The sequence below is a fragment of the Maniola jurtina genome, chromosome 6 (genome assembly GCF_905333055.1).
Source record: "Maniola jurtina chromosome 6, ilManJurt1.1, whole genome shotgun sequence".
In the NCBI taxonomy this organism is placed as follows: Eukaryota; Metazoa; Arthropoda; class Insecta; order Lepidoptera; family Nymphalidae; genus Maniola; species Maniola jurtina.
In genome coordinates, this window is record NC_060034.1 from 6,660,317 (window position 1) to 6,687,301 (window position 26,985).

The 26,985-nt window shown below is 35.2% G+C and overlaps 3 protein-coding genes and 1 long non-coding RNA gene across 7 annotated transcripts; 2 read left to right on the forward strand and 2 right to left on the reverse strand.

Annotated features, from left to right (window-relative positions):
• Positions 1 to 2,370: 2,370 nt before the first annotated feature.
• Positions 2,371 to 4,516, forward strand: LOC123866380. Of its 2 annotated transcripts, XM_045907909.1 has the most exons (7): positions 2,371 to 2,542; positions 2,636 to 2,725; positions 2,814 to 2,914; positions 3,006 to 3,117; positions 3,233 to 3,319; positions 3,564 to 3,662; positions 4,144 to 4,516. In XM_045907909.1, the coding sequence occupies exons 1-7, from the start codon at positions 2,501 to 2,503 to the stop codon at positions 4,453 to 4,455; spliced, it is 843 nt and encodes a 280-aa protein (XP_045763865.1). In that variant the 5' UTR covers positions 2,371 to 2,500; the 3' UTR covers positions 4,456 to 4,516. The 2 variants fall into 2 exon arrangements, with proteins under 2 accessions (XP_045763865.1, XP_045763866.1); XM_045907910.1 differs by lacking the exon at positions 2,636 to 2,725.
• Positions 4,517 to 5,157: 641 nt separating this feature from the next.
• On the forward strand, positions 5,158 to 26,760 carry LOC123866375 (glutamine-dependent NAD(+) synthetase). 2 transcript variants are annotated; one of them, XM_045907901.1, is made up of 13 exons: positions 5,158 to 5,347; positions 19,026 to 19,184; positions 19,282 to 19,537; positions 19,741 to 19,886; positions 20,234 to 20,483; positions 20,700 to 20,904; positions 21,273 to 21,419; positions 21,852 to 22,000; positions 22,665 to 22,820; positions 23,254 to 23,468; positions 24,249 to 24,471; positions 24,932 to 25,108; positions 25,687 to 26,760. In XM_045907901.1, exons 2-13 carry the CDS (start codon positions 19,039 to 19,041, stop codon positions 25,813 to 25,815), a joined length of 2,199 nt encoding a protein of 732 aa, XP_045763857.1. In that variant the 5' UTR covers positions 5,158 to 5,347; positions 19,026 to 19,038; the 3' UTR covers positions 25,816 to 26,760. The 2 variants fall into 2 exon arrangements, with proteins under 2 accessions (XP_045763857.1, XP_045763858.1); XM_045907902.1 differs by lacking the exon at positions 5,158 to 5,347 and adding an exon at positions 18,518 to 18,647.
• On the reverse strand, positions 7,811 to 14,175 carry LOC123866262 (cytosolic carboxypeptidase Nna1-like). Its single transcript, XM_045907717.1, has 17 exons — positions 13,935 to 14,175; positions 13,659 to 13,834; positions 13,154 to 13,306; positions 12,573 to 12,805; positions 12,234 to 12,380; positions 11,527 to 11,785; positions 11,286 to 11,450; positions 11,060 to 11,175; positions 10,835 to 10,994; positions 10,444 to 10,763; positions 10,250 to 10,367; positions 10,082 to 10,159; positions 9,819 to 10,001; positions 9,015 to 9,163; positions 8,748 to 8,921; positions 8,495 to 8,662; positions 7,811 to 8,105 (listed from the first exon to the last, which is right to left on the reverse strand). The coding sequence occupies exons 1-17, from the start codon at positions 14,137 to 14,139 to the stop codon at positions 7,811 to 7,813; spliced, it is 3,099 nt and encodes a 1,032-aa protein (XP_045763673.1). The 5' UTR covers positions 14,140 to 14,175.
• On the reverse strand, positions 17,877 to 22,637 carry LOC123866381. Of its 2 annotated transcripts, XR_006796174.1 has the most exons (4): positions 22,038 to 22,637; positions 21,140 to 21,147; positions 20,497 to 20,498; positions 19,932 to 19,943 (listed from the first exon to the last, which is right to left on the reverse strand). It is a non-coding gene; the product is annotated as an uncharacterized LOC123866381 (long non-coding RNA). The 2 variants fall into 2 exon arrangements; XR_006796175.1 differs by lacking the exons at positions 19,932 to 19,943; positions 20,497 to 20,498; positions 21,140 to 21,147 and adding exons at positions 17,877 to 17,887; positions 19,725 to 19,729.
• Positions 26,761 to 26,985: the final 225 nt, after the last annotated feature.

Genomic DNA, 26,985 nt, shown 5'->3' on the forward strand with positions numbered 1-26,985 from the left:
TAGACAGACAATGTAGAACAAAAGCTGCCAGCAATTGGAGTCTCCTCAATTTTAGGGAATATGTTGAAAATATCAACGTTGAAAATGGAGTAAGTTTTCTCTAATTTTAAATAAATGATAAATTGGGAAAGCCGTCCTTGTTTCTACATAACATAGGGAATAATTAATAACAAAAACTATTGATAGGTCATGGACATTATCAACAATCTATCATGTTTACCTGCTCAAGTACTATATTTACCTTGTGCTAAATATAGCTTAGATGCAGACACGTTTATGCATGCTGATGTATTTATTATCAGGATATATCGTGAAGTTATGTTTATGAATGACCAGCATTTTATTTAAAAATACTGTGAAAATCAGATTTTATACTTAGCAACACCATTTACAAGGTGACAGCGTGACACTTCATAAGATGGCGGTGTTTTGGTCATGTGCTAAAAAGATGATTGTCTATGCTTTCGACCAGCTCAATCTTTCCTACTTATCACAAGATCTAAGCATAAATAGAGTACCGCTGGATAAGGTGTGCGAAACAAAATGACAGTTGCCTGTTTTTTGTGTCGACCCAAGTCTTCCGGAACAGCGAACGCGTCAATAAATAAATCATAAAATAGCTGATACCCGCAAGTTCATCCACGTGGATTTTGGTTCTTAAAAATAGGTACCGTAGGAGCTCTTTACATGTCCGGGATAAAAAAGAAAGAAGTCTAAATCACTTTTTATAAACTAGTACATAACTGATCTATACTAACTAATATTATAAAGAGGAAACCTTTGTATTTTTGTATTTTTGTATGTTTATATTGAATAGGCTCAAAAACTATTGGACCGATTTCAAAATTTCTTTTACCATTACTTAAAGGGATTCTTCCGAATCCGTATAGGCTATATTTAATCCCGGAAAATAGAAAAAATAAATGTCCACCCGTGCGAAGCCAGGGCGGGTCGCTAGTTACGTATAACTTAACTTTAATTATAGAATAATAGAATTTGAATATAGATACATGCAGAAATCATGTCGATCTTGCAGCGTGATTGAAGAAAAAACCAACAAACAAACACTCTTTTGCATTTATTTGGATTGATGCCATTTTTAGTAATAATAATTGAAAGAGACAATAGTTACAAGAATTTGTTCAATTTGAACATCAGTTTGTAAAATTAAAATAAAAGACCAAAGCTCTTTTTAAGTTAGATTTCGAATAAAATCTTTTACTTTCATAGGGTTCAGTTCCGGAAGGATGCCAACTTCCATCCGTCCGTCCTGTCCCAGCTGTCTTTCAGGGGACTGTATCTCGTGCACCGTAATGGGTAGAGAGTTGAAATTTTCACAGAATGTGTTTTGATTGTCGCCATTACAACAAATAACTAAAAGTAATCATCAATAGATAGTTTATTAAAATTAAATCACATTTAAACTGACCCCGAGTACTTTGTTTCATCAACAATGCCAAATGCACCACTTATTAGAGAAATTGGCAAAATGGGGTTTCTGATACTAATGGTGCGCTTGCTTTGAGCTATAACACATTTTTGTACTATAATGACGTGTTACATGGTTTGTAATAGCTCTTACGGTGTAATGAACATGAATAGAGTGTTAATCGTTTGTACCGCAGTTAGTCAAACAATTTAGGATTCCGTAGTTTTGCCATAAAAATAATATAAGCACTTCGATTTTGATTTATCATCATCATCATTATGAATAACGCATCGCTGGCTCACTACTGAGCACGGGTCTCATAGTCCACCACACTAGCCCATTGCTGATTAGACTTCACACACGTTTGAGAACATTATGAAGAACTCTTAGGCATGTAGTTAGGTTCCTTCATCGTAGCAAATGATATTTGATTTCTTTCTTTCCTCCGAGAAATTAGAAATGCGTGCCCGGGATCGAATAGGAGGCCAATTCAACCACACTCTATACCATTAGCGATTACCCTCCTTGAGTCTAGTAGATAGTCCTATCTCGCTGACGAAATGGTGAGTGCTGTGGTCCCAGATTATGTCCGGCGGAGTCAATTTGGGAAATTATAATTTCTGAATAGGCTCCGAGCTAGTCTGCTAGCAGGCACTGGGCAGAGATTAATAATAATTATTCTCTATGCTTGGCCGTGAGCCGTGGCTAGTTAGTAGTAAGTAGCATAGAGTACCTTTTAGATACAAAAACCTCACTGCACAAACTTATTTAAATAATTAGTCACTCTTGTTATAATCCAATAAAGTGCAATTCAGCTTGCACAGTGCTACGGCCTGAAATTTACTCAATGTGTTTTCAATATTGAAATTACGGAACCAGGTATGAAAATGTATAAATATTATTTTTATGAGTAACTATATGCCAACGTAGCTGTACGGTTATTTCGCTATCACCTTTTACTGTCCATTTTGTATTGTGAAATTTAGTTGTTTAATTGACTGTAAACTTTTATTTTTATTACGATCCAACATTCAGTAATAAAGAAACAGTAGGTAGAATAGTTCTGTAAAAATGTTGGGAAAAATTCATTACGGGATCTTGACCACGCTTATTGTAAGTAACTAAATCGGTCACTTTTTTATTAGCCCTCAGAATATTTTTTATGAAGAGATATAATATTCTTCACGTTTCTATTATTTTCAACAGATTGGGATATATGGCACATTTTTAAATCTTAATGAGGTGCAAAAAAATATATTGCAATGGAAGAATCAAAACTTGCTAAATTTTAGCGAGGTCAGAGACTTTGATTACTTCATACTTTGATACTCGTACTAAATGCTTTCATAAGCAACAATATATATATTTTTTTACTGTTTTCTAGGTAGGTGCATCCACAAATGGCATTTTTGATTTAAGTGATGTGAAAAATAAATTACTTCAATGGAAATCTCAAAAAATCGCTGCACTTTGTCCATCAAATGGGCAAGTCACTACTCATTCTTTTGCTTTTATTTTTATTAGTGCCTGTGGAAAATAATAATTATTAATGATTTTAAAATTTCCTATATTTCAGGGTAAAACTACAAAACTTACTCAATTTAGCATGTAGTACAGCCCAGCCTACTAATGTAACAGTACGTGACGCCTGCATTGCTTGTTTTACTCGAGTTACATCAATGTCAGAGGTAGCGAATCAATTACATAATTTAAATTTTTGAATCAACATACAGCAAGTAACTAGGTACCTATGTTACGCTTTTTAAATCAAATTAGAATTAACTATGTCTTTTTTTTACATAGGGACCACAAGAACTAAATGCATTGAGTGTTTGTGCGGTACAATATTTCACGAACACATCTTACGCAAGTTGTGCTACAAACTTAATGGTGAGATGTTTACTTTATTCTAGAACATTTAACGTTTCTCTGAAAGTAAAGGTTTATTCTTGTATGGTTAAATATTTTTAAAATCAGCTTTTTGTATTACAAGAACTATTCCAAGAATTAATATTTTAAACTCTATGTAACACTTTACATAATTTTCCTTGCTTTTATATAATAAATTCCGTAAAGTAGGTATCACTGTTAGATGTCGTCAAAGTTTCAAATAAATGCTATAAAATGTTTTTAGGCTTTATCAACATCTGCTTTAAATGTTCAACCATCTGGATGCTATATGGGCTACTGTGATTTCGTACGTTGTTTACGAAGAATTAATTCTATTAATTTGGTAAGTTTGGACCACTCGGTATTTATTTATATTTATATTACTTAAGTAACTACATACATATTACTTAATAAGATATGATAGTTTATTACCTAGGATTCTTTTTAATTTATAAAATATAGTTTTTATATTAACAACCCCGGTGCGAGTGCAACTTACATACCTACGAAGTGTTCCATATCATTGGCTACCAGAAATAATATTTTTTGTGATGTACCAAAAAAATCATGTTTTTTGTATTTTTTCTTTACATGTGCTCTAAGATATTGCAACCTACTGAATTTCATGGTTTAAGGACAAGTGGAAGTACCTTATAGCTATTGATTCCCATAACGGGTTTTGACAGCCAGAATAAAGTGATCATAGAAAGGTTCCATTTTCCAGAATATTGTGCATTAAGTACTTACATACATACCTACTATTAAGTAGGTACATAATATTAGAATAAATGTAAGTATTTAAATCAGTCAATTTTCATTTTCAGATAACACAATGCACGAGAGAAGCTCGAACTGGTGTTAACATTGCACTAGATAGTGATAATGTTCGATTTTATACCAATGTAACATCGTGTATTTTGGCGAAAACTAGGTGTGGTACTTTTAATCCTATTACTGGAGACCCTCAAATCCCAGGGTTTACTTCTACTGGATTAAGAATAAGCAATGCTTTACAATTTTCTGAAGCTGGCGAACTTAGAGTATTAGCGTTTTCTGCAACTACACCCGTTTCAACGTCATTTTGTACAGCATCTACTAATTTAACACAAACAAGTTGGTTAACCAATGCTTGTTAAATTATTTATTGATTCATTTCATTATTGTCTGTTTTAATCTAGAATTAAAATAATATTAAAAAATAAACTTGAAACTTTAAAATAACTTCAAATACCTTTACCTTTACAGTTTCTTTTCTATCAAAATGCCACCCAAAAAGTGTATAAAACCGAACAAACTTCCCATTCATAGTTCACACTTTCAACTTCCACTCTTTCCATTTTTCTAACCATTCCTTAGACTCAGAATAGTGTTCAACTATCGTAAAAAAAATTAAAGCGATCCACTGAGCGTACCGGGAATTAAAATTGACGCTTTGATTCAAATTGTGAGAGTTTGAGTTTGAGTAAGTTTGGTCTAGTGTTAGACTAGTGGTCTTGATACTATGGTCGATAGAGGTGTCATCACTAACATTTAATTCCGAGTACGCTCACATTACTTGCTTTCACTGGTGTTATCAGTGCAACAATGGCAAAAATAAAGTTACTTAAATAACAGGACGGCAATCGCAAGTCCAGCGTACCTACTTTTAGAAGTCAGTGACTCGAACAAGGCCTCAACAGAGACAGCTTTTTATCTACCTACTGTTTATAATCTTGCAGCTCTGTCTCTTTTTACTTATGGGAATCTTATAGAGATAGGAATAATAAGTCTAATGTCAAGCAAGGAGTATGCAAATATGAACGTCAAGTGTCAACTGTCAATGCTCACTATATTATGACTATGGTATGGTTCATATCAAAAATGTTTGTTTTGGTCGTTTTTGCGGATTTTCTTTGATGATTTTCTGTGATTTGATTGGATTTTTGATTTGATTTTGGTTAAAATTTCCTTGTGTTTACTCGCTTAAAATTCATAAATAAATGTGTGAAGAACCCTGTTCATCTTATTAATAAGTTAACAACCGGCAACGTAAGTAAATTATTTTCTGTTGAATAACCTTTTCCGCTACATAATATTTTTTGTAATAAGTAAACAGTTTACTAATAAATACATTAAAACTATGTTTAGTAAGTACTTAAGTAGTACTTCCTTAGAAATTACTTTTAAGAATGTACGTTCTATAAATTAAGGTTAAGTATCTATTATAAGTTCCTAAGTTACAAGATGAAGGTTTTCTGCTGGCACATAAAACCTAGGCGCGCAAGGGCGGTTAAATAACCAGCTGATCAAAATAGCCGCCTCAATTCATCATACATGATTGTACCTTTGAATTCAGTTACTAAGTTGGCGATCCTCCTCTTTTTCTCACACTATTTATTTTCACAAAAAAAAACCGGCAACCCAGGAAACATCAGTTTACTTAAATTATTTAAAAAATCAGAATTTTGAGTAGGTAATTAAAGAATCCACCAAAAATAAACAATTTAATTTAAGTATTGTAACTACTTATAAATGCGATTCGTTAATTGTTACTGTTAAATTGCAGTTGTTACAATTATTCTTAATAGCAATAGTGTAAAAGTACTTACATAATATGTGTAGATATCCAGGGTAAATGTAAATAATGGTACTATATGGGAAACACTTATCATAAAAATATAATGGTCTAAGATCCCACTGTTTATTTGGATTTATTGTCTTTGACAATTCACATTTATCATTTGCCCTCTGAATAGTAAAAATTTGCCCTATAATATGTAGCATAATAAGTTCACATTTACCTCAAAAAAACCAAATGTAATTTTGAAATAAATGTATGATTTTAAAAGCTGTTAAGTATTTCACTCTATGGGTCATTATTTGTTCTATCAAACAGTCTTACATATTATGATATATTTTTTAATTTTCTCAAGCTTTGCAAACTCAGTATATTTTTGAAATTTATGAATGTTTACAGTTACCCTGGTTGACCCTAAGCCGCGCAAATCTGGCAAAGCACAGTGTAGAGCATTTTTCCCTACCAAACTATTACCAACATTGCTTATGTTACAAGTGTAAATTAAAAATTTTCAACACCCCCGACAAATCATTTTCAAATAAATAATTATGTATATCTAGGCAACGTCCATCTTGACAGGTTGACATTTGTCAATTGACACTTGAATATTATGAACCTAACGGTTATCTAACCTTCTTTTGTACAAGAAAACTAGAAAATAGCTGATAACTTTTAAACGGCTGAACCAATTTTTTTGGATTATAGCTAAGAACACTCTCGATCAAGCCATCTTTCAAACAAAAAAAACTAAATTAAAATCGGTTCATTCGTTTAGGCGCTACGATGCCACAGACAGATACACAGATACACAGATACACAGATACACAGATACACAGATACACAGACACACAGATACACAGATACACACGTCAAACTTATAACACCCCTCTTTTTGGGTCGGGGGTTAAAAATCATATCGAAAATCAATTGACACTTACTCCTTTGCTCTTGGTGACTAGTAGTTGTGTCAATTGATTTTCAATGTTATTTCAATGTTTGTAAAGTCAATAATGGTTTAGCAGTGAAAAATACTATGCTTCGTCAGATGTGTGCGGTTCTAAGACCTTGTTTACACGACATTAACACCACACATTTTGTTGCTGGATAAGTCTTATGGAATATGTAGTGGTATATAAGGGATACATTGAGGATAGATGCATTCATAACTAAAACTTTGTATGTTTTTGCTGTGTATAATCACAATGCAATGTATGTGCCATTATGTATTCAATAAGACTTATCCTGCAAGAACCTGTAATGCATGTCATGTGAACAAGTTCTTATAAAGATAAATTAAGTAAACAAGTGCAAACATATATCATATACAGTGGACCCCCGGTAATCCGGCCCCTGTCTAATCCGGCACCCCCTGTAATCCGACATGTCTATTATTTATTATTGAATTTACTAAATTTGATATACATAATGAAGTATGATTTGTACTTCAGAGTATGTATGACATATGGAATCTTATCATTAAATTTGTAATTTGTCAGATTACAAGGTACTCTTTTGTAAAAAAAATCCGGACTATAGGGGGTCTTAGGCAGTACTCAATAATCCAACAAATTCGATAGTCCGACAATGTTCTGCAAAACGTTTGTCGGATTGCCGGGGGTCCACTGTAGTTCCAATCTATTGTAGTTTCCCTTATATATCCCTTATATACACATTTTTGTAAAGTTACTTAACTATAATATTTTTATACTCAAAAGAGTTTTTGAGAGCAAGAGATTTTGCACACAACATAGAGTTTAGTTGTATGTGGCAAAAGAAAACAGGCTGCATTGTATCATATTTGCAGCTCATTTTTTCTTGCTTCTTATATTATGTACCTTCCTATATATAGTAGGTATCCTTCAACTGTGTGTGAATATGATGTTATCTGCAAAGGGTCTAACTTCACTATAATAAGCTGTTATTGCACGTAAACCTCAAACTTTGTGTCTAGTTTCAGTGGCTGCTTTTTGTTGTTTGTTTCTGGTTGCTTTTGTCTTTTTCTTAACTTTTTTAGTAATTTGAATGGATGCATCCGAATCAGAGTTTTCCGATATTATTGTGTTATTGGTTTTTCGATTTGATTTCTTAGTTTGGATTGCAGTTGCCACAAATGCACTTTTTCTGAAGACTGATTTGGCTTGCCTATTTTGTGGTTGAGTATTCCTAGGTATGTCTGTGAAACTAGTGCTGTTCATGTGTGATATGCTTTCTGATTTGGCATATTTTAACCTAAAAAATAAACAATTTTGTATTTGTACAACATGTATACTTAATTTAGCAAAAGACATCATCCAAATTGGGCTATTTGTTTTGCAGACGAACCGGAAATCTGATATTATGATAGAGCATATTATAATGGTTTTTTAAGTTCTACATCAAAGCCCTATGATATTTTCTATGAGATTTGTCACCTCATAAGCTGTTATTTTCATTTGAGCTATTATTTTTTCAATTTATACGGAGTAATACCCAAACTATGGAGTAATACTTAAACCACAAAAATAATACCTACTTAACTAAATTAACTATTTAATATAATAAAGATTGATGGCCAAAAAGCTCTATTATGTGAAATGCGAATGATGTCCTTTAAAAATAATTTAATAAATGTTTCTTACTTTCCCTTTTTCTTATTTGTTTTAGATGTTTTAATAATGGGTTCCAGTAGGTCCTCGGAATTTGGCACTTTTACAGAAATCTTCTTTGATTTTAGTTTCTTTTTCTTTTTTTCGTCTTTGCTTTTCTTTCGTTCATCTTCTAATTCTTCCAACTTTTTAGAACATGACCTTATGAAAAATACAAGAAGTTAAAAGAAGCTAAGTAGTTAGTAAGTTTACTTTAAAGTAGCATTTAGTTATTTAAAAAAAATACCTAAGCAAAGCTTCACTGTCAGTAAAATATGAATTCATGGCAAAACTGGAAATTCCCCAAGACAAAGGTCCTTTTTCCTCATTTTGTACACCAGTCCAAATGTTTTTCTTTAACAAATTCAATTTCACCTGTAACTCCGATGGGTTATTCCTGCTTTTTATTTCTGACAAGCACCTATGGTAAAAATGAACAAATTAGATTGCTTCAAAAACGTCGCCGGATAGAGTTCTTACATTATATAATATAATTTTTTATAAATTATAATACTTAGGAGGTGGCAAACGGCGGAATTGATGCCATGAAGCAGGTTTCAACTTGGTTCTGTTAAGTGGTTCACTTATCAGTGATACACTTCTTGGTCTGCTTCCTTTTGTAGATTTTTTTTCACGATCTGAGTTGAATGGTGAATCACTAGTCTGAAAAACAAATGTAAAAAAAAATCAAATCACCCCCTATGTGACAGATTGTTAGGTCCTGTGACCAGCTTTATTATCACCAACTGCTCATCAAAACCAAACCGTAAGTTGTCGCGCAGTTACGAAGTCCGCAGTTTGTCCTGGTTGCAGCATTACGTCAAGGTTACCATAATAATAATTGCATTGTTGGTACAGCAATTGACCACCAGTTGAATTTATTAAAAATGATGACGACAGGACTACTTTGTACCAAATATTGAGTTGATTAGATTGGTGCTGTAACATCCCAATTAATATCAATTGTATGATTGAGATCTTTACGCCAGCGTAGAAAAGAGCTAATAAATCTATCTATCTATCTAATAAACCGGTGTTTATCAAAAGTAGCTTAACTTCATCTCGATTAAACACGCTTCTGAATATAAGAATCGCATTCAAATCGGTCCAGCCGTTTGAGCACTATGATGCCATTGACCTCAAACTTATAACACAATTATTTCGCGTAAAGGGGTAAAAATATTTCCACAAAATGTGGAATAATGTTGTAGCAGATTTATGGGACCAATTTGGCTACCTCGAGACAATCTGCGTTTGTAAAACGCATACAAAAAAAGTTAGGTACAACGATTTAATAATAGAATAAAGAAATAATTACTGGGGCTGGAAAAATCTTTAGTTCTGGTGGCATTTTCTTTTTCCTCCTCGGTTTTTGCTTTCCAGAAATTGTTAGCAGTTTGCGCACTCTTCTTATAGGGCTGATATTTTCTTCTAAGGAATCACAATCCGATGATGCATCTGTCATAGCATCTGATGTTAGGTCTATTGTTGCTCTTGAAACCTATAAAATAAGAATAGATATGACAACGCGGCCGAAAATTTCGATTAGTTAATACAATCATAATTATACAAAATTAGGACCTGTAAAGTTTCTCTTTTCGTTTTCTTCTTCTCTATCCGATTTATTTTTTCTAGTGTTAGCCTTTGCTTTCTGGGTTTCTGTTAAAACAAATCTATTTTAGTTATGTATTTAAAATTATATTTTCTATATGATTACTTATCATAAAAAGCATGATTTACTAAACTTACAATATCTGTGCTGATTTCGGGTAGGATAGGTGATGGCGGTGGTGCAAGTTGTGTTTTGCTTGAACGCTCTCTAGGGGGACCAGCTTCTGAACTACTGCTAGATGTGTCGCCTTCGTCACTGTAATTTTAATTAAGTTTTGGTAAAGATTTTATTTACATGGATTGAAATTTTATAATCTTTATACTTTACAAACCTTGAATAATCTGACAGATCGATGTTTGTTGGTTCATCAGCGTTAGAGCCCTCCTTTAATAAACGAGTAACTATTTTCGTTCTCAATCTTTCTTTACTAGGGTCTTCGTCGTAGAAATCAAGTAAAGTTTCGCAAAATGTTCGACCGAGGTTCTCGTAATCTTGGGCAGAGAAATGTGTTGACATTCTGCTACCCAATTCAGAGCCTCCGAATGATGCTTCCATTGTGTAACTGTTGGCAACCCCTAACATCCAAATAACAACTCTCGCTGTTCCTTCTTTGCTGCGTTGAATTCTAAATTTACAATTTTCAAATGAAAACTGAAATGTAATAAAGTTTGAATAAGCAGTAGTTAAATTATGGACGCTATCTAATAAAATAGGGTATATACCTTATCAGCTGCATTTTTATGTAACATCAAAGGGAAAACTTGCTCCTCCAAACGCTTGTCAGAGTTTTTTCTGCTTTCGCATCCGTATATAAATACATTATGTTTTCTCGAATGAGCATGTAAATCCACATACATTGCCACGCCACATTCTTCCTGTAACCTACACTAAATTAGGTTATGAATCAAAAAATTATCTATTTTTATTCCAATCTACTGCATAATTACCTTCGTATCATTACTTTGGTATGCCATACAGGCGGATAAGTTTCCCTTATGACAGTTCGATATTGTCTATTTAGATCTTTTCCAGTTAGTGAACAACGGTTGTTGCCGACGATGACCTATAAAATTGATGCACCTACCTTTATAAGTGTTTCATCAATAATATGGGATTTATTTAAATCGAAATCTATTTTAAAATTAAAAATAGCATAGTCTTATTGATACTCACTCCATCAGGATTTAGCATAGGTACTAGTTTGAATATAAATTTTTCTCTGAGTTCTCGTGCTTGATTCGTATCTCCAGTCAAATAGTCCATAAAACCTTTCATCATCCACGATGAAGGACTTTCCCCTGGATGGACTCGAGCTGTTATAATTACAGCCTTTTTCTTCTGTTAGGAATAAGGGCATGATTAGAATTTTTTATGTACCCACTAGGATTTAGATTAATTGGTGTATTCTACATACCTTAGGTTCCATTTCGTTACAGTTTTGTGGAGCAGTGATTGTCAAGTAATAAACGTTGTTTCCAGCTAAAGTGCGACATAGGAGTCGTAATTTCGAATACATAGATTTCACAGGATGTGCTTGCAGCCTCGATAGATATTCTTGTAAATCAGAATATGTGTATGGATAACAATGTGCAATGTATACAGCATCATCTGTATGGGGGAACTCTATGTTAAAAGTTAAAGTGTAACTTGGATATTGTTCTTCTTCTTCGCACCTGAAAATATTGTTTTAATGTTAAGTTATATTTACGAGCTGTTCGGCTAAAATCTGAATGTAAGAAAGGAAAAGACGTACCCTTTTACAAATCAATAAACATTATCTATTCAAACTGCTATTTGGCCTTTAAAAATGAGCTCCTAAGCGTCTCGAGGGCGCCCTATACAAACAAAGTGTTGTTTGTATTAGAATACTAACCAATCAATCTCAATTAAATTTGGTAGACACGCTCTAAAAACTAGTATATGCGTTAGTGATTTAAATCTTTGAGCCCGTGTAACATTGTAACTACAATACATATTTTTAAGCAAGTCTATCAAACCACAGGCACCTATAGTTTCAAGACCCTGCCTACTAAATTTCATTGACTTTAAAAATCAAAATTCGTTTGGATGGGGCGCTCTCGAGATCGACTCCTTTTATATCTTTGACAAAATGTAGCTTACGTTGAGTCATTCTTGTAGTATGCGATGTTATCGCCGCAACGTCTCCAACCGATCGAATGTAGCTGAGCGTCCTTCGTTGAATATAATAAAGGTCGCATGCCTTCATTGTACAGGCTTTCAGGTTTTGATAAATTTACAATAGAAAACCTGTAAACAAGAAATATAGAAGTTGAGTTTCCAGTACCTACGCTTTCAATAACAATCGGAACATTCGTTTGGGTAAAATTGATACAAAATTATTGTCTAATGCCTCAAAATTTTCTACACTAGAAAATGACCGAAAATAATTAAGGACAATAATATTCATAATAATTAAGTATTATCTCCAATTTAACGTACCTGTACATCATTTGCTTTTTCGTATTAGAAACTTTGAAATAAAACCATTGCATGTGCCTGTTCGTATAAAGATCAGTACGGAGGTGAAGTTCATAGTAAGCGGACGTTATTTTAATTGCTTTCGCCAAATTTCCGCTTTCAAAACGTGATTCGAATCTTAGTTCATCATCACCGCCTGCACTCGTACACGCCGAAAGAAATAAACGGGACCCACCGACTGTGGAACGACTAAACTGTAATAGATAAAGAAATTACTAAGAAACAATTGGAAAAATAACCTTGTAGTTAGGTAATACAGAAGGAAGATTGTGACACTGACTACAGTTGTTGGCAGAAGAAGGTGGGTAGGTATCGTGATAGAAAATGGTAAAAAAATAAATGTAATTACTTATCTAAATAAATAATTTTAAATACCTACAAATCAAAAATTTCGGAACTGTCAGGATTCGAACCTGAGTCTCCCATGCCTATCGCGCCCTGCGCCATCGTTCAACTAGTAGTAGTTAGTAGATCAACTTTAGAAATTTCCTCGAAGTGTAGGTAAAACACTACCATAAAATTATAAAAACAAATTATCTTACGTAGTTGACAGCACTCATTGGATAGTACTGGAAAATTACTGTGCCCGCTTCCTCTCCAACTGGTTGAGGCCTCAGCTCCTTTCCCGTAGATATGTAGTAAGGCTCAGGTGATGCCGGGCTCCACATTATGTGCTGTATCCTTTCTTCTACAACCTAGCGACCGAAGATTTACTTTATGAGATTACCAATGAGTTTATTAGACTTTTTAATACTTCCTTTTTAATATGTACTTTCAAAATTGTAGTTGAATCGTCATTACTCATTAGGCTAAGTTGAAACGCGTTAGCCTTTACCTATAGGTAAAGGCTAACGCGTTTCACGCGTGGTTTTACCTATAGGTATAAACCACGGAGATATATCGTCTAATTTTGGAAGATGCACAATAAGAACAAAAATTTCTTTGCTTGAAATCGTGAAAGTAATAATTTGATAAGGTACCAATTTCGTAAAAAGATATAATAGCTATTATTAAACGGATTAAAAAAAAAAAGAAAACTATCCTTACTTGACATTCTGATGGCCATCGCGGTGCCTGCTGTGGGCAGTCGAGCTCTTTGGGTAGGGCAAATAAATCTCGAGGCTCTCTTAGTTTTGCAGTTGTCTTAAAAGTTTTTATGTCGGTATTTATTTCTAGTTGATTTGTTTTGATGTTATTGTGAAGAAAATTTGATATGAAAGTTCCTGAAAAAATACCATTTTCAAAGAGCCTTTTAATTTTACCCTACTATAGAGACATCATTAAAGAAAAATTGCAGATATATATAGCTTTTAAATTCGTCACCTTTATTGCATATAGGAAAGAGGGAAGCTTGCAACGATTTCACTTGGTCTATATTTGCTATCAATAAATTATCTTGTAATACCGGATCCCTAGTAGGGAGCGTCAACGTCACCGTGGTGTTGTCGATGTAGTCCCGCCTCTGTTCTTCTTGCTCTATCATAATTACGTTAGCTTGAACACATTCAAGGTGTTTCCACCATAACATTTTACTAACTTTACCACCGGAGACTTTTTTTTTTGTTTGTTGGCTACGTTATACTCATCGCGTTTGCACGCATTATTAAATAATCTGTCACCATGGCTGCAAATCTATTTTAACTGATAATCGAGGTTTTTTCGTATAAACTGGCGGGTGAATCGGCGCACGGAAGCGAACTGAGGATTTCGTGTTCCAAAAGTTTATTGTGATTCCGAGACGAAAGCCGTACCTACTGATGGCATGCTTCGATCGCATAGCGCTTTATCAAGTGATTTGTGACGTCAGTCAGACAGTAAAGAGTTGGAAACCTATCAATTAGAATTTGTGGCGTGGCAGCTTTTGAAAATTTACCTATTCTATGAAGATTAATTGGCAGTTTATTACCTGACTGCACCAGAAGAAGGGTAATATTTATAGGGTGTATAGTATATGTATGTATGTACTATGAATAAAAATCTTTGACTTCGCCTTCAGCCTAAACGGGTAGGTTGGGCCGTCTTGGTTGTCCTATATATTATTATTACACCTTTTGTTATGTTGTGAGTGTTACTGGTGAGTGACGTCACAAATAACAATATGGCGGACGCTAGCCACCGAAACCAACATTTTTGGAAAAAAAACTGTCTGATGATGGAGGATGTCCGTCTCAATCGCTTGAAAAAGCTAAAAGCAAAGTTTCTCTATCGATCAAAAAAAAATTCCGAAGATTAGCCCGTTCAAACAAACAGACAAAAAAAGGGTGATTCAGTTATGGTACATACAGTTCAAATAAACATACTTATGATCTTAATACGAGGTAATTATTTCGAAATTATAGAAACTTCAATTTCATTTATTAGTTGGTATAGATATAATATGTAGTTGTTTTTTAGGAGCGGTCAGTCAGATAGAAATTTTTGAACTAAGTATAAGAGAGGAATCTAGTCCTGGCAGCCATGTCATCGATTTTAAAGAAAATAAAACTTAATTTCTGTGTGAGATTTTTTTGGAAACCTTTGAATAGAGCTAATGTTATCTACAAATCGACGACTTGAACCACATTTCATTGTCTCTTATACTAGTAGTCGCCTTGCTGACTGCTCTCAAAAAAAAAATCAACCTGTAGAGAGTATACTGAAATCTACGCATTCATTTACTAGTAAGTAATTAAGGTAGCTTACCTTTTTCGACACTTTTTGGAATTTCTTTCTCCAATTTATCCATTGCCATTATTTCTTAAAAATTCACGTCATATTTTCAATAACTGCTCTCAACTTCATAATGTTAAATGAACTTTGAATTAGCATGGTTCTTAAAAAATCACAGTGAATTCTTTCTTGACTAGTTCCGTACGTTCCCACCTCCGCACTGAATGGATTTATGGCTTCAGTAGGTGAACCGTTTTCACAGGTATCCTTTCATAAAATGCTTTCGATAGGTAATTAGAAGTAAAATACATACTTACATTCATTTTTTTTAAACTGGTGCGAATCATTTCATTTATACTTGCGTAGCGAAATTTTATTATAGGTGTTTATGACCGATCGAATTAACTGTTTTGTAACTTTTAAAAAAATTATCCTATTGTTTACAATTTGAATAGTTTCAATTTTCCACCGAAGTTTACTAACTTCTGTTATTGATACGAGGAAAATGCGCTTTCCGTTTCCCTGAAAACCTGAAAGGTGACTGCACTTCCGCGTAATGTGTAAACTTGTGTGGAAAGGTTCAATTCAAAGTTCGCTGCCAACTTCGATTGTAATCGCTAAACTTTTCGCAGACACACGAACACGAGGAAGTCCCCAGTACGAAATTATAATAAACTTCCCTGATTTCTATCTTCAGTCGGTAGTAGAAGCTTTTGATTTATTATGTATGATTTGGTAGAACCTCGTTTTATGCAAGGCCTTACGATCTCTATGATGACAGTATTTCTTCGGTACAGACTGCGGCGTGCGAAAGCTGAACTGAGCAAGCAACGAGTATTTAGACGTAAAAGACAAGTAGGTAGAGACTTAATATTTTCAGTTCAGAATTAATTGGCCATTTCACTGTAATGAATTTTAATGAAGTAATATCGTTATCGAATTCTATATTTAGGCATATCTGCATTTCAGCATTTCAGCAAATGTTTAGCCTTAAGGTAACAGACAGATAAAATCATTCAAACATACCTACTAATAGGTAGTAAAATGTTAAATCTGTCCAAATTATGCATCTTCGCTGTTTACCGCCTACGTAACACGTAAATAATAAATTCCTAATGAAAAATTATTTAATGTAAAAATTCCATGAAAAATATAGTGTACTATTGGACCAACGTGTATATTGATAGGTCTAAGCCCTAGGATATTAAATGAAATGCTTAGGTATTTTGCAATCTAAGAGATCTTCGGTTTGATTCTCGGTTGATAAATGATCTTATCTAAATTGGCGTAGGTCTAGGTGTTTTCTCTAATGGAGCTTAGTTTGCGGTTGGTTACCAAGCGGTCCCTCTTTCAGGGTAATTAAAAGTGCCTACTGACAGTCCAATTTTATTCACACGCAATTCGTCGAAGTTAGTTGTTGGAGTCCAAATTAACCGTATACCTACTCTAATAACGACTCAACCAGCAACGGGTCGGTAATCGCCTTAGTTTGATTTTTAACCCCTAAATGTGAAAGATTTTTCACAGATTTCTTCCACACATTCTTCTTGTAAGATTTTATATCTTACTACCTTTCTGTGTACCTAGGTACAATCGATGAATTTCTTAATGATAAAGTTGCATTAATATTCGTTTATGCATGGCATTGGCGAACTCGAAATAAATATTTTTGAATTAGATTTTTTTTATTTTTACCAGAAAATTGTAACGATAAAGAGAAAAAGAAAGAAGAAGTGGACAAGGAAGCACTTATCTCTATAAGAGATCTCTACCAGTGACCCTTGGCAGTGCGAGAGGTTGTAAAGGGAGTAGAATAAGTACAATAAAAATAATTTTTTCATAGCACGCTACGTCTACCTATACAACAGTGCAACAAGCAATGTGTCTCGAGAGTCGAGGCATAGGTACTTACTGTGGACAAATTGAACCAATTGCTCTATCACGAATTACGATCCAACGCGATTGATAGATGCAACTTATAGATTGCTAGTACACCTGCATATTATTGTACTCTTTGACAACGGTCGAGTAGACATACAAAATGTGGAGGAAGTTCACACTGATATTCGACAAATTGCATGTGAAACATAGACTATATATTATATTACTTCGTAATTGGACTTTCAGTACTTTAATGTTTCAAATTACACTGGATCATGGTTTTCATTAAATGAGTGATAACACACGCAATTACAATATCGTGTTCAGCGGGGTGATTCGCTAACTCAGTGTCTAACATTGAATGATAGCAACCGAGCTCATTTTTTAATCCATTGAAGATTTTCTACGAAAAAATATTTTGATATCACCCAGTGAAGCAGCAATGAGGAACCAACCAACCTTGGTGGCTATCATTCAGTGTTAAACACTGAATAAGCGAATCACCTAGCTATGTACAGTAGTGCATGTTGGTATAGCAGTTTAGAAGACGACGACAATTTGATATTTACATCAGTTTCTCTTGAAATAACTAAGTAGGGACATACTCGCCTATATATTACTTTAGTCTTCTACTTTATGATACATAGCTTTATATTTATATACATAGCTTGTTTATCAATTACTTAATTTTAATCTTATTTAAAAGAAATAGGTCGCCAATTGAGGCCAAGTTTATTAAGTAATATCTATTAGTTGCCAAGGCAACTGAGCTGGTAAGTCGATAAACTTTACTGGCAACAAAGAAATTATATTCTAGGTAAGAATTCATTTGATCCAATATTGTATTTAATATTTTTTATCACTTTACTGTTAGGAAAACTAATTTAGCTCCAAAATTACTAGTCTAAATAAGAACTTATGTTATTTATCTGACTAGTGGTAGCTGTTATTATCTTACTCTTGTGTATTGGCCTTATAGCTTCGAAGTATAAAAAGAGAGTTGTTTTTTTTTAATGTGTTCCTCCCTTTTTCCTCATTTTTCGTCGATGGGAAACGGAAAGAGGGGTGTTATAATACTTTTAATTTCTTGACTACTTATAGGCTTCAGGTTGTTCGATCTTTGTTTATTTCTATTAGCATAAGTACATTGTCAGTTTATTATTCAGATTTATATGTATCATAAATTAGAAAATAAAAAATTACATTTGTGTACCTACTGCCTCTTGAAGGATCTGTAAGGCATATGTTTCTAACGATTATTAAAAAACTTTTGTATAGAATATTTTCCAAATTTTGGCAATTCTAATTAGCTTGTGCAAGAATTCGTAGGGTTCTTTTTCAGTGCACTTCATGCACTCGCTCGTTTGTCTCAACAGTGCGTAGACCTTTTGTAGGGGTCGTAGGCTATTCCGAGGTGATTGGCCGCGGCCTGGCACGGAGCGGTGCGGATCGATTTCTTCAGACCACCCTGTCGTGTGTCACTGTCACTCATCAATGAATCGTGAGGTACTATGTTGTTATGTACCTTCTCCTTTCTGAATAATTTTGCCTACGATATTATTTTTCAGACATTCATAAAATACAGCAGGATCAAAACTGATCACTCCGTATTTTCGTCATTTTAACTTATCTTAAAATTTAATTAGGTAATGTTTTAGATAATATGGTTGAAGAGGTTCTAGGTTTCTTGTAAAAGTCTAATTGAATAAAAATAATTTGGATTTGAATTTAGGTATGTTTCGCTATAATTAATTATCAATAGGTAATCCGCGTAATAGTCATTAATTATAGTATTATTATTAAAATAGGACAGTTTTGCGACCATAAAATATTACTATAAACTAGAACTAGCAGGCAAAACTTTATGAAAATTCTTATTTTTAGATAAAATACCAAAATGGGTCGTAAAGTTGTAGTAGCTGTATGCACCCTAAACCAATGGGCTCTGGATTTCGAAGGAAACTTAAGTAGAATTTTGCAATCTATCCAAGAGGCTAAGGAAATGGGGGCTCTTTATAGAACGGGACCAGAATTGGAAATATGGTAAGTGTAGGTTCCCAAGGGAATCCAAAGCTTTTGAACTTGATACACACCCTATTATAAAGCTATTTATATTCTGAAAGTAAAATTCTTTTTGTAGCGGATATAGTTGTGAAGATCACTTCCACGAACCAGACACATATCTTCACAGCTGGCAAGTGTTGGCGGAACTACTAAAATCACCAACATGTAAAGATATTCTTATAGATGTTGGAATGCCAGTGCAACACAGAAATGTTTCTTACAATTGCCGAGTAGCTTTCCTCAATAAGAATATTCTCCTGATCAGACCAAAGATGGTTTTGTGTGAAAACGGTAACTACAGAGAGACGCGATGGTTTTCCTGTTGGACAAAAGTAAGTAGACTTAGGGCCCTTTCACAATACTGTGAAAGTCTACGACAACGTACAATGCACTGGGAATTTGCATGAGAATCACATGGAGATGCGAACGTCGTTCTTGCAATGTCGTACCGCAAGTATTGTGAAAAGGCCCTTAGGTAGGCAGGATAACCTATCAAGCTTAATCCGAAAGTTTGACTACAGTCGCTTTGTTACAGGAACGTCAAGTTGAAGAATATTATTTACCAAGAATGATTACGGCAATTACTAATCAGACGACAGTCCCAATAGGGGACGCAGTTATTTCCACCAGAGATACGTGTATTGGCTTCGAAATCTGTGAAGAGTTATGGAATCCACAAAGGTATATCTACAATATAACGTAACGTTCAATTTTTAGTTATGCAGTAATTATGTTACACTAGAGGACGCCCGTGACTAAGTCCGCGTGGCTTTAGGATTTCAAAGATCCCGTGGGAACTGTTTGATTTTCCGGGATAAAAAGTTGCCCATGTCAATTACAGGGACGCAAGCTACCTCGGTACCAAATATACAAATCGGTTAAGCGGATGGGTCTTTAGGAATCTCGCGGGAACTGTTTGATTTTGTTGGGCCGTGAAAAGGTAACAGACAGACAGACAGACACACTTTCGCATTTATAATATTATAGTATGGAAGTATGGATTTAAATCTGAATTTGTTTCTTTACAGTCGGCATATCCCTATGAGCCTCGATGGAGTAGAAATAATATCTAACGGCTCCGGCAGTTACATGGAACTACGTAAAGCGTACGTTACCGTAAATTTAGTTAAAAGCGCTACATTTAAGAGCGGAGGCGCGTATTTGTTCAGCAACTTGCGGGGCTGCGATGGACAAAGGATATATTTTAACGGTTGCTCCTGTGTGGCAGTGAATGGAGAGGTTGTGAGTCGGGGGCTGCAGTTTGCACTGCACGATGTTGTGAGTTATTGACTTCTCAAGTAATTTCTTCAATGTTGAACTCATTGCTGAAAGTCATGCCTGCTTTAAATTACTGTTGAATGACGGAGTTTATTCTGTTCTGTCTTCGAATTGTCTGTGTTCTGTAATGATCCCTCATTCATTCTCAATTCAAGTCAAAGCTTAACTTAAGCTGAGATCGAAGCCTTATCCAACTAACTGTCATACCAATTTCAGGAAGTGATAACCGCCACAATAGATTTAGAAGATATACGCTCTTATCGTACAAAAATCCGCTCCAGAAGCCATATGGCTGCCTCAAATCCACCGTTTCCCCGAATTTTCGTGGATTTTGCGCTTTCCGATGACGAAGACGTTCATCTTACTTTTAGCCCACCGATAGAATGGAAATATTTGACACCAGAAGAAGAAATAGAATTAGGTAAGCATTTAAAAAGTTTTATTGGTTTTGGATTCGGTTGTTTCTCCAAATAATCAACATGCGCTATTACGAGTAACTCTCCATTCTGATTCGGTTTAGTGCGATGGTCACAATAATTTTGATTTCAAGTAGGTAAGTACTGTTGGATGAAAGCAGGAAGTCCATGATACACAGTCATGTCCAGGGAGTCCAGGGTCAAGGCGGGCGGTGCATGTCGCATATTGCACGCTGTAACAGATAAATCTGTAATTTATCTGCTTTAACGGATTATAGCGAATTAAGCTTGTTGGTTCTTGTGTAAAATAGTACTATTTGAGTCTGAATTACTTCTTTATATGACTGAAGATTTGAATTCAATGTAATTTTAGGTCCAGCATGTTGGTTATGGGACTACCTACGGAGATCAGGCCAGGGTGGTTTCTTCCTTCCCCTCAGTGGGGGTGTGGACTCTACTAGCACAGCGTGTATTGTTTTCTCAATGTGCACGCAAATATGTGAAGCTGTACAGAAAGGAGGTAATCTTTTATTTATACACATTTTAGTCACTAAGCCGGACTTAAACGATCCGGGGCTTAAAGGGCGTTTAAAAATTCTAAAAATAAATATAATATTATGGTGACTATAATTGTACGGATTACAGCAATTAGATATCACTTACTTTACCAAAACACAATAGTTGGCAATGTTTAAGTGCGGAAACTAGCACAGAGAGAAGAAAGATCACTTGCTTTTATGGTGAAGGAAAACATCATGAGAAAACTTGTAAGCCTGAGAGTTCTCCATAACATTCCTAAAGGTGTGTGAAGTCTGCCAATCTGCACTTCACCAGCGTGGTAGACTATGGCCAAACGCCTCTCATTCTGAGAGGAGACACGTGCTCAGTAATGAGTATGAGTAGATTATGATGATGATACAGATACACACCACATGGTATTATTTATTTTTAGAGAGTCAAGTTCTATATGACGTTCGAAAGATCCTCTGTCAATCGGATTATACCCCGTCCGACCCGATGGAGCTTTGTAATAGGCTTCTCGTCACGTGTTACATGGCGACAGAAAACTCCAGCCAGGAGACTAAGCAACGGGCCTCTCAGGTGAACCGTTTTTTTAAAGAAAATAAGAAATAGGTACATTGGCGCCGATTCTGTTGTCTTTCTCCAAACTAAATTTGGAGTATCTGCATCCTCCTCCTTTTAATATTGCTAAAAAGGACGGAACATGAATTTTACATTCAAAGATTCTAAATTTTGATACACTCTACCGCGACTGGCAGCTAAAGTCACAAGGTTTGAATTTAATAAATCTAAATTAAATTTAAAACTGTCAAATCGTATCTGTCCTTTTCATAATACATTAATAAGTAGAGGATGCGAATACTCTAAAATTTCGTTGCCAATAGAATCAGAGCCAATATCACAACACAAGACAAGGGCTTATTTGTTTGAAATCGGTTTTTAACTTTTTCTAAATACGCATGCCCTTTTCTCGACGCTCTTGGTGACGCTTCGTTGTGCTCTCAATTTTCGTAGTCAGTATTGAAGAATAGCAGGAAGAAGAGCGCCTCCTAAGCGTTCTAGATGCCCGCTTCAGCTATTGGCTCTGTGAGCGATACACTTTAGACCAGTTTATTGCTTGGTAGTTTTTATTACCCTCTATTTAATAATTACAAAGAAATAGTTTATTCTTAACATAGGCATGATCCCAATACTGTGTCCCTCCTGTGTGCGTCCAGTAGGCTAAGTATGAATATGTTTGCAGCTTGCGAGTGAAATAGGTAGTTATCACTTTCCAATAGTGATAGATTCGGCCGTGAGCGCCGTGATAGGCATATTCACTACTGCTACTGGACTAGTGCCGAAGTTTAGGAGTAAGGGCGGCTGTCCTCGACAAAATCTCGCCTTACAGAATATTCAGGTGAGTAAAACGTACCTCGATTATATTACTTAGCTGATGTCCGTGCCTTCATCCGCGCGGATTTAGATTTTTAAAATCCCGTGGGAACTTTTTGTTTATACGGGATAAAAGAAGCCGATGTTACTTTCAGATTTTTAACCATGTCCATATAACAAATCACGTCGATCCATTGTTCTATTGCAGCGTGATTGAAGAACAAACCAAAAAACATTTACACTTTCGCATTTATAATATGGGTAGTGAGATACCCACCTACTTCCCCATAAACGCCTTTCTTTCTAACGCGTAAACCCTTATCTCTCTGTCACTTTCACTCTCATTAGAGATAAGAATTATGCTAGTGTTGTCGAAGGGACGCGCCATCGCGTTTATATTTCTCGGGTCACGTGACCAAATGAATATAAAGCTTTAAAAGTATCTTTTGGCTTCACAGGCTCGCCTTCGAATGGTTCTATCGTATCTATTCGCGCAACTAATGCTATGGGTCCGAGGAAGGCCGGGTGGTCTGCTAGTACTGGGCTCTTCGAACGTAGACGAAGCGCTTAGAGGGTATATGACCAAGTACGATTGCTCCAGCGCCGATGTTAACCCTATTGGAGGGGTATCTAAGACGGACTTAAAGTCCTTCCTGCAGTACGCTAAAAGCCGGTAAGTTTGCAATGTATATTCAATAGTTAGTGTAAATTCAATAGTTTGTAAAAAATATTCTATACCTACTGGGCGTTTCGATTCAAGAAAAGTATCGGCAAGTTACCAACTTCGTGACTCGCATACACGCAACGCATCATAAACCAACAAAAATATTCGAAATGCGAAAATAACTAGAAAAAAACTTTTTACAAGATCGAGCTTGCGTTACAAGTAGGTACCTTTAGGGGAGGTTTTTTTGTTTGGAAAAGCAAAGCAGTCTTCTTTATAAGTCTTTAAAAATTGTATTTGAAAGAATTAAAAGTTTCACGTATTCTTCTTGCATCAGTTCCTCAACTTTGAGAATCGTGGCTCCCTCGACATATTCGCGATGTTGCGCCATTTTTTTTTATTGGAGGCCATACGAACAGCATTGCAGAAGAGTGTGTTGACTGTCGACCATTTCTTTTCGAGATAGACCAACGTCGCGAGCTACGTGCGCGGGGTCTATTTCCTCCGATTTTTAACCGACTTCCAAAAAGGAGGAGGTTCTCAATTCGTCGGAATCTTTTTTTAAGTTTCTCGACCCTACTCGCGTTTTTCCTAGCAATGTGACCAAAGTAGTCGCGCATCCGATGCATCGAGGTACAGATGTCGGGTACCCGCAGTTTTATATTCGAGACGTTGATCTTATGTTTTATCCAACAAATATTTAGCGCTGAGGTTCATTTATTTAAATTGACAATTGACATTTATTTAAATGTGTAGATAGACGATATTATTGGTTTTTTCTTTGTACAGGTTTTTCTTGCCATCTCTCTCTGAAATACTCCAAGCGCCACCGACAGCGGAACTAGAACCATTGTCCGATGGTCAAATAACGCAGACAGATGAACAAGATATGGGAATGACTTACGCTGAACTGTCGGAGTTCGGTCGACTGAGGAAGACGTACAATTGCGGACCGTTCAGCATGTTCCAGAAACTGGTGCACCAGTGGAATAACAAGTGCACACCGCAAGAGGTAAATATACCCTTGTAATAAACTGAACTAGTGGTATGAACAGTTAACATTTTGAACTGAATTGAGACACAGATTTTTAATTCAGACAGTGGCACATGGTGTGGCACTTATGAAATCACACAAATGAGTTTGGCTGGTACTGTAAAATATTAGAAAAAACCTTCGAAATAACAGTAGTAGGTAGGCACTTAACATCCGTATTTTTCTGGTGGATCGGACTAGAGCACAGACTAATTGCTAAAGAATGTTATTGACATTTTAAAAAATCTCTATTTTCAAAATTTTGAAAATTTTGAAAAATCATTACATCTGTCTCCATCTTCAGTGAACCTCTACTGTGGGATGCCTTTCCTAATGAGAATGCCCATACCCAGTATTCAGCCTTCCTCATTCCGGTTCCCCTTTTCATATCAGCTGAGGCAAGGGCGTTCTATTGATCTTATACATAATTAAATTCCAGGTGGCAGAAAAAGTGAAGCACTTCTTCCGCTGTTACGCGATAAACCGGCACAAAATGACCGTCCTCACGCCATCGTACCACGCGGAGTCTTATAGCCCCGACGACAACCGCTTCGACCATCGCCCGTTCCTCTACCGCGTGCACTGGAACTGGCAGTTCAAGACCATCGACGACGCCGTGAGTAACTGCCTTCATCTTCTTCTTCTTCTTTTCTTCTTGGTTTCTTTTCCGCAATTAGGCTGAGAACTATAGCGTACACTTTGACTTTACTCAGACTTAAGATACCATTAAATAGAGACAGCGTTATAACTACGAAGATTACTCCTTCAAAATAATTTTTAAATACATATCAAAAATTGCGAAACCGGCAGGATTCGAACCTGCGTCTTCTGGGTTCGCGCCCGACGCTCTGACTGCTAAGCCATAGTATCGCTTACTGCCAATGACGAAATTTGTGATATGCATGTTCACTCAATACTGAACTGACTGTTAATCCTTCGTCTCCTACTTGAAGCACAATTGCTCTGTCTAAACGACTTCAACGAACTTCTGTATATAATATCATATACTTACTCTGTGGTTAAACCTAATACATAACTTGAACTAGGAACATAGTCCTTTTTGTGTGGGTAGTTACTGTTATGCTGGACAGGTATCACCATTCGCTATTATAGGTAAGAGAACTACCATATTTGGACCCCGATTCCGAGAGGAATATTTTCATTTCCAAATTGTTTTTACATATTTTATTACAGGTCGCTCAAATGGGAAAGGATAAACGTATCAAACAGAGTGATACGCCATCAAAACCAGAATCCCCGTCAAGTGCAAATCCAAACATTAACTTCAACCTGCGGCGAGATAGAAAGGGAGTGCTCATTTAAATTTTAAACAGTACAATCCTTTTATAGAGTAAACAAAGTTTGTATGAAATTACTAGCTGTTTTTTCTAGCGAAGATACGCAACAATTAAAGATGATCGCATATTGCACGAGCCATACTCGTATGTATTGTACGCAATCCTTTCTTGTATTCACCGATTACGTATTTTTAAGTACTGAAAAATTGCATTTCGTACGATAATATATGCTTTTTAGTGCGAAATGTTGAATATGGTCTATCTAAATAATCTTTAACAGGTTTGACAATTTTTGTTTAGTGTCAACTGTCAAATATATTCCTCAGTTATCAAAAGGTTGTAAAATTGTTTATTCTATTTTTCACTTTATTACAAGATACATATATATTTGGAGCTTATACAGTATTTCCTAAATAGATTGACTAATTCTGTCATGCACAATCTAAACTAAACTGACTAAGGTCTAAATCTAGTGCTATCCTTTTCCACAGGGATCATTATGAAAGGAATAGCAATACATTTAGACTTGTCATTCCAGCTTAGAGAATGTGTAAAACAGAATTAATTAGTCGTATAGTAGAGGTTATAATGAAATGTTTATTTTGAAATACTTGAAACAATTATTCTATTAAGGACGGATTTTTCAGTCACCAAATAAACTTTAATCAATGAATCCAGATTTGCAATACGCGAACTGTCCTGTCAAATTCATTCCTCGGATACCTACCTTAATAAGTATTATTAGGTGATTGAATATCGGCTCTAATACATGTAATAGACGTAGCTACAATTTAGCTTTCATTCGTATAGACTAACTATAGAGTAAGGTTGTTCTGAAGACAAATTCGATTGAAAATTGTGATGTAAACAAGATCAAAGATGGTACAAAGGAGTGGCTTTTAATTAGTATAACGTTGTTGTATTTAACTGTTGACATAAATTAGAGTGATTCTGAATGAGTATGTACTTATAATACATGAACAGTTATTTAGTTATCATAATTGTCTTGTTCCTTTGTACAGAAAAACGCATTGTTTGCACAATAAAATAAAATATTAGTTTAAGAATTTAAACTGTAAGGGACATTGAAATGGCTTGCGAATGTTTTTCATGCAAAATGATAGTTTTACGCAAGCTACGATGTCATATTATACAAATTACAAACTAAGACGAACTAATGATATAGCTTTCATTT

Excerpts from the sequence above, each read along its gene's own strand:
- LOC123866375 (XM_045907901.1), top strand. The coding sequence starts at position 19,039 with ATGGGTCGTAAAGTTGTAGTAGCTGTATGCACCCTAAACCAATGGGCT. Across the intron at positions 20,484-20,699 it reads AGTTTGCACTGCACGATGTT|GAAGTGATAACCGCCACAAT; the intron begins GTGAGTTATTGA and ends TACCAATTTCAG. Across the intron at positions 25,109-25,686 it reads TCAAGACCATCGACGACGCC|GTCGCTCAAATGGGAAAGGA; the intron begins GTGAGTAACTGC and ends ATTTTATTACAG.
- LOC123866380 (XM_045907909.1), top strand. The coding sequence starts at position 2,501 with ATGTTGGGAAAAATTCATTACGGGATCTTGACCACGCTTATT. Across the intron at positions 2,915-3,005 it reads GCACTTTGTCCATCAAATGG|GGTAAAACTACAAAACTTAC; the intron begins GCAAGTCACTAC and ends CCTATATTTCAG. Across the intron at positions 3,663-4,143 it reads GAATTAATTCTATTAATTTG|ATAACACAATGCACGAGAGA; the intron begins GTAAGTTTGGAC and ends TTTCATTTTCAG.
- LOC123866262 (XM_045907717.1), bottom strand. The coding sequence starts at position 14,139 with ATGTTATGGTGGAAACACCTTGAATGTGTTCAAGCTAACGTAATTATG. Across the intron at positions 10,764-10,834 it reads ATAAAAATGCAGCTGATAAG|TTTTCATTTGAAAATTGTAA; the intron begins GTATATACCCTA and ends ATTACATTTCAG. Across the intron at positions 10,002-10,081 it reads CGAAAAGAGAAACTTTACAG|GTTTCAAGAGCAACAATAGA; the intron begins GTCCTAATTTTG and ends CTTATTTTATAG.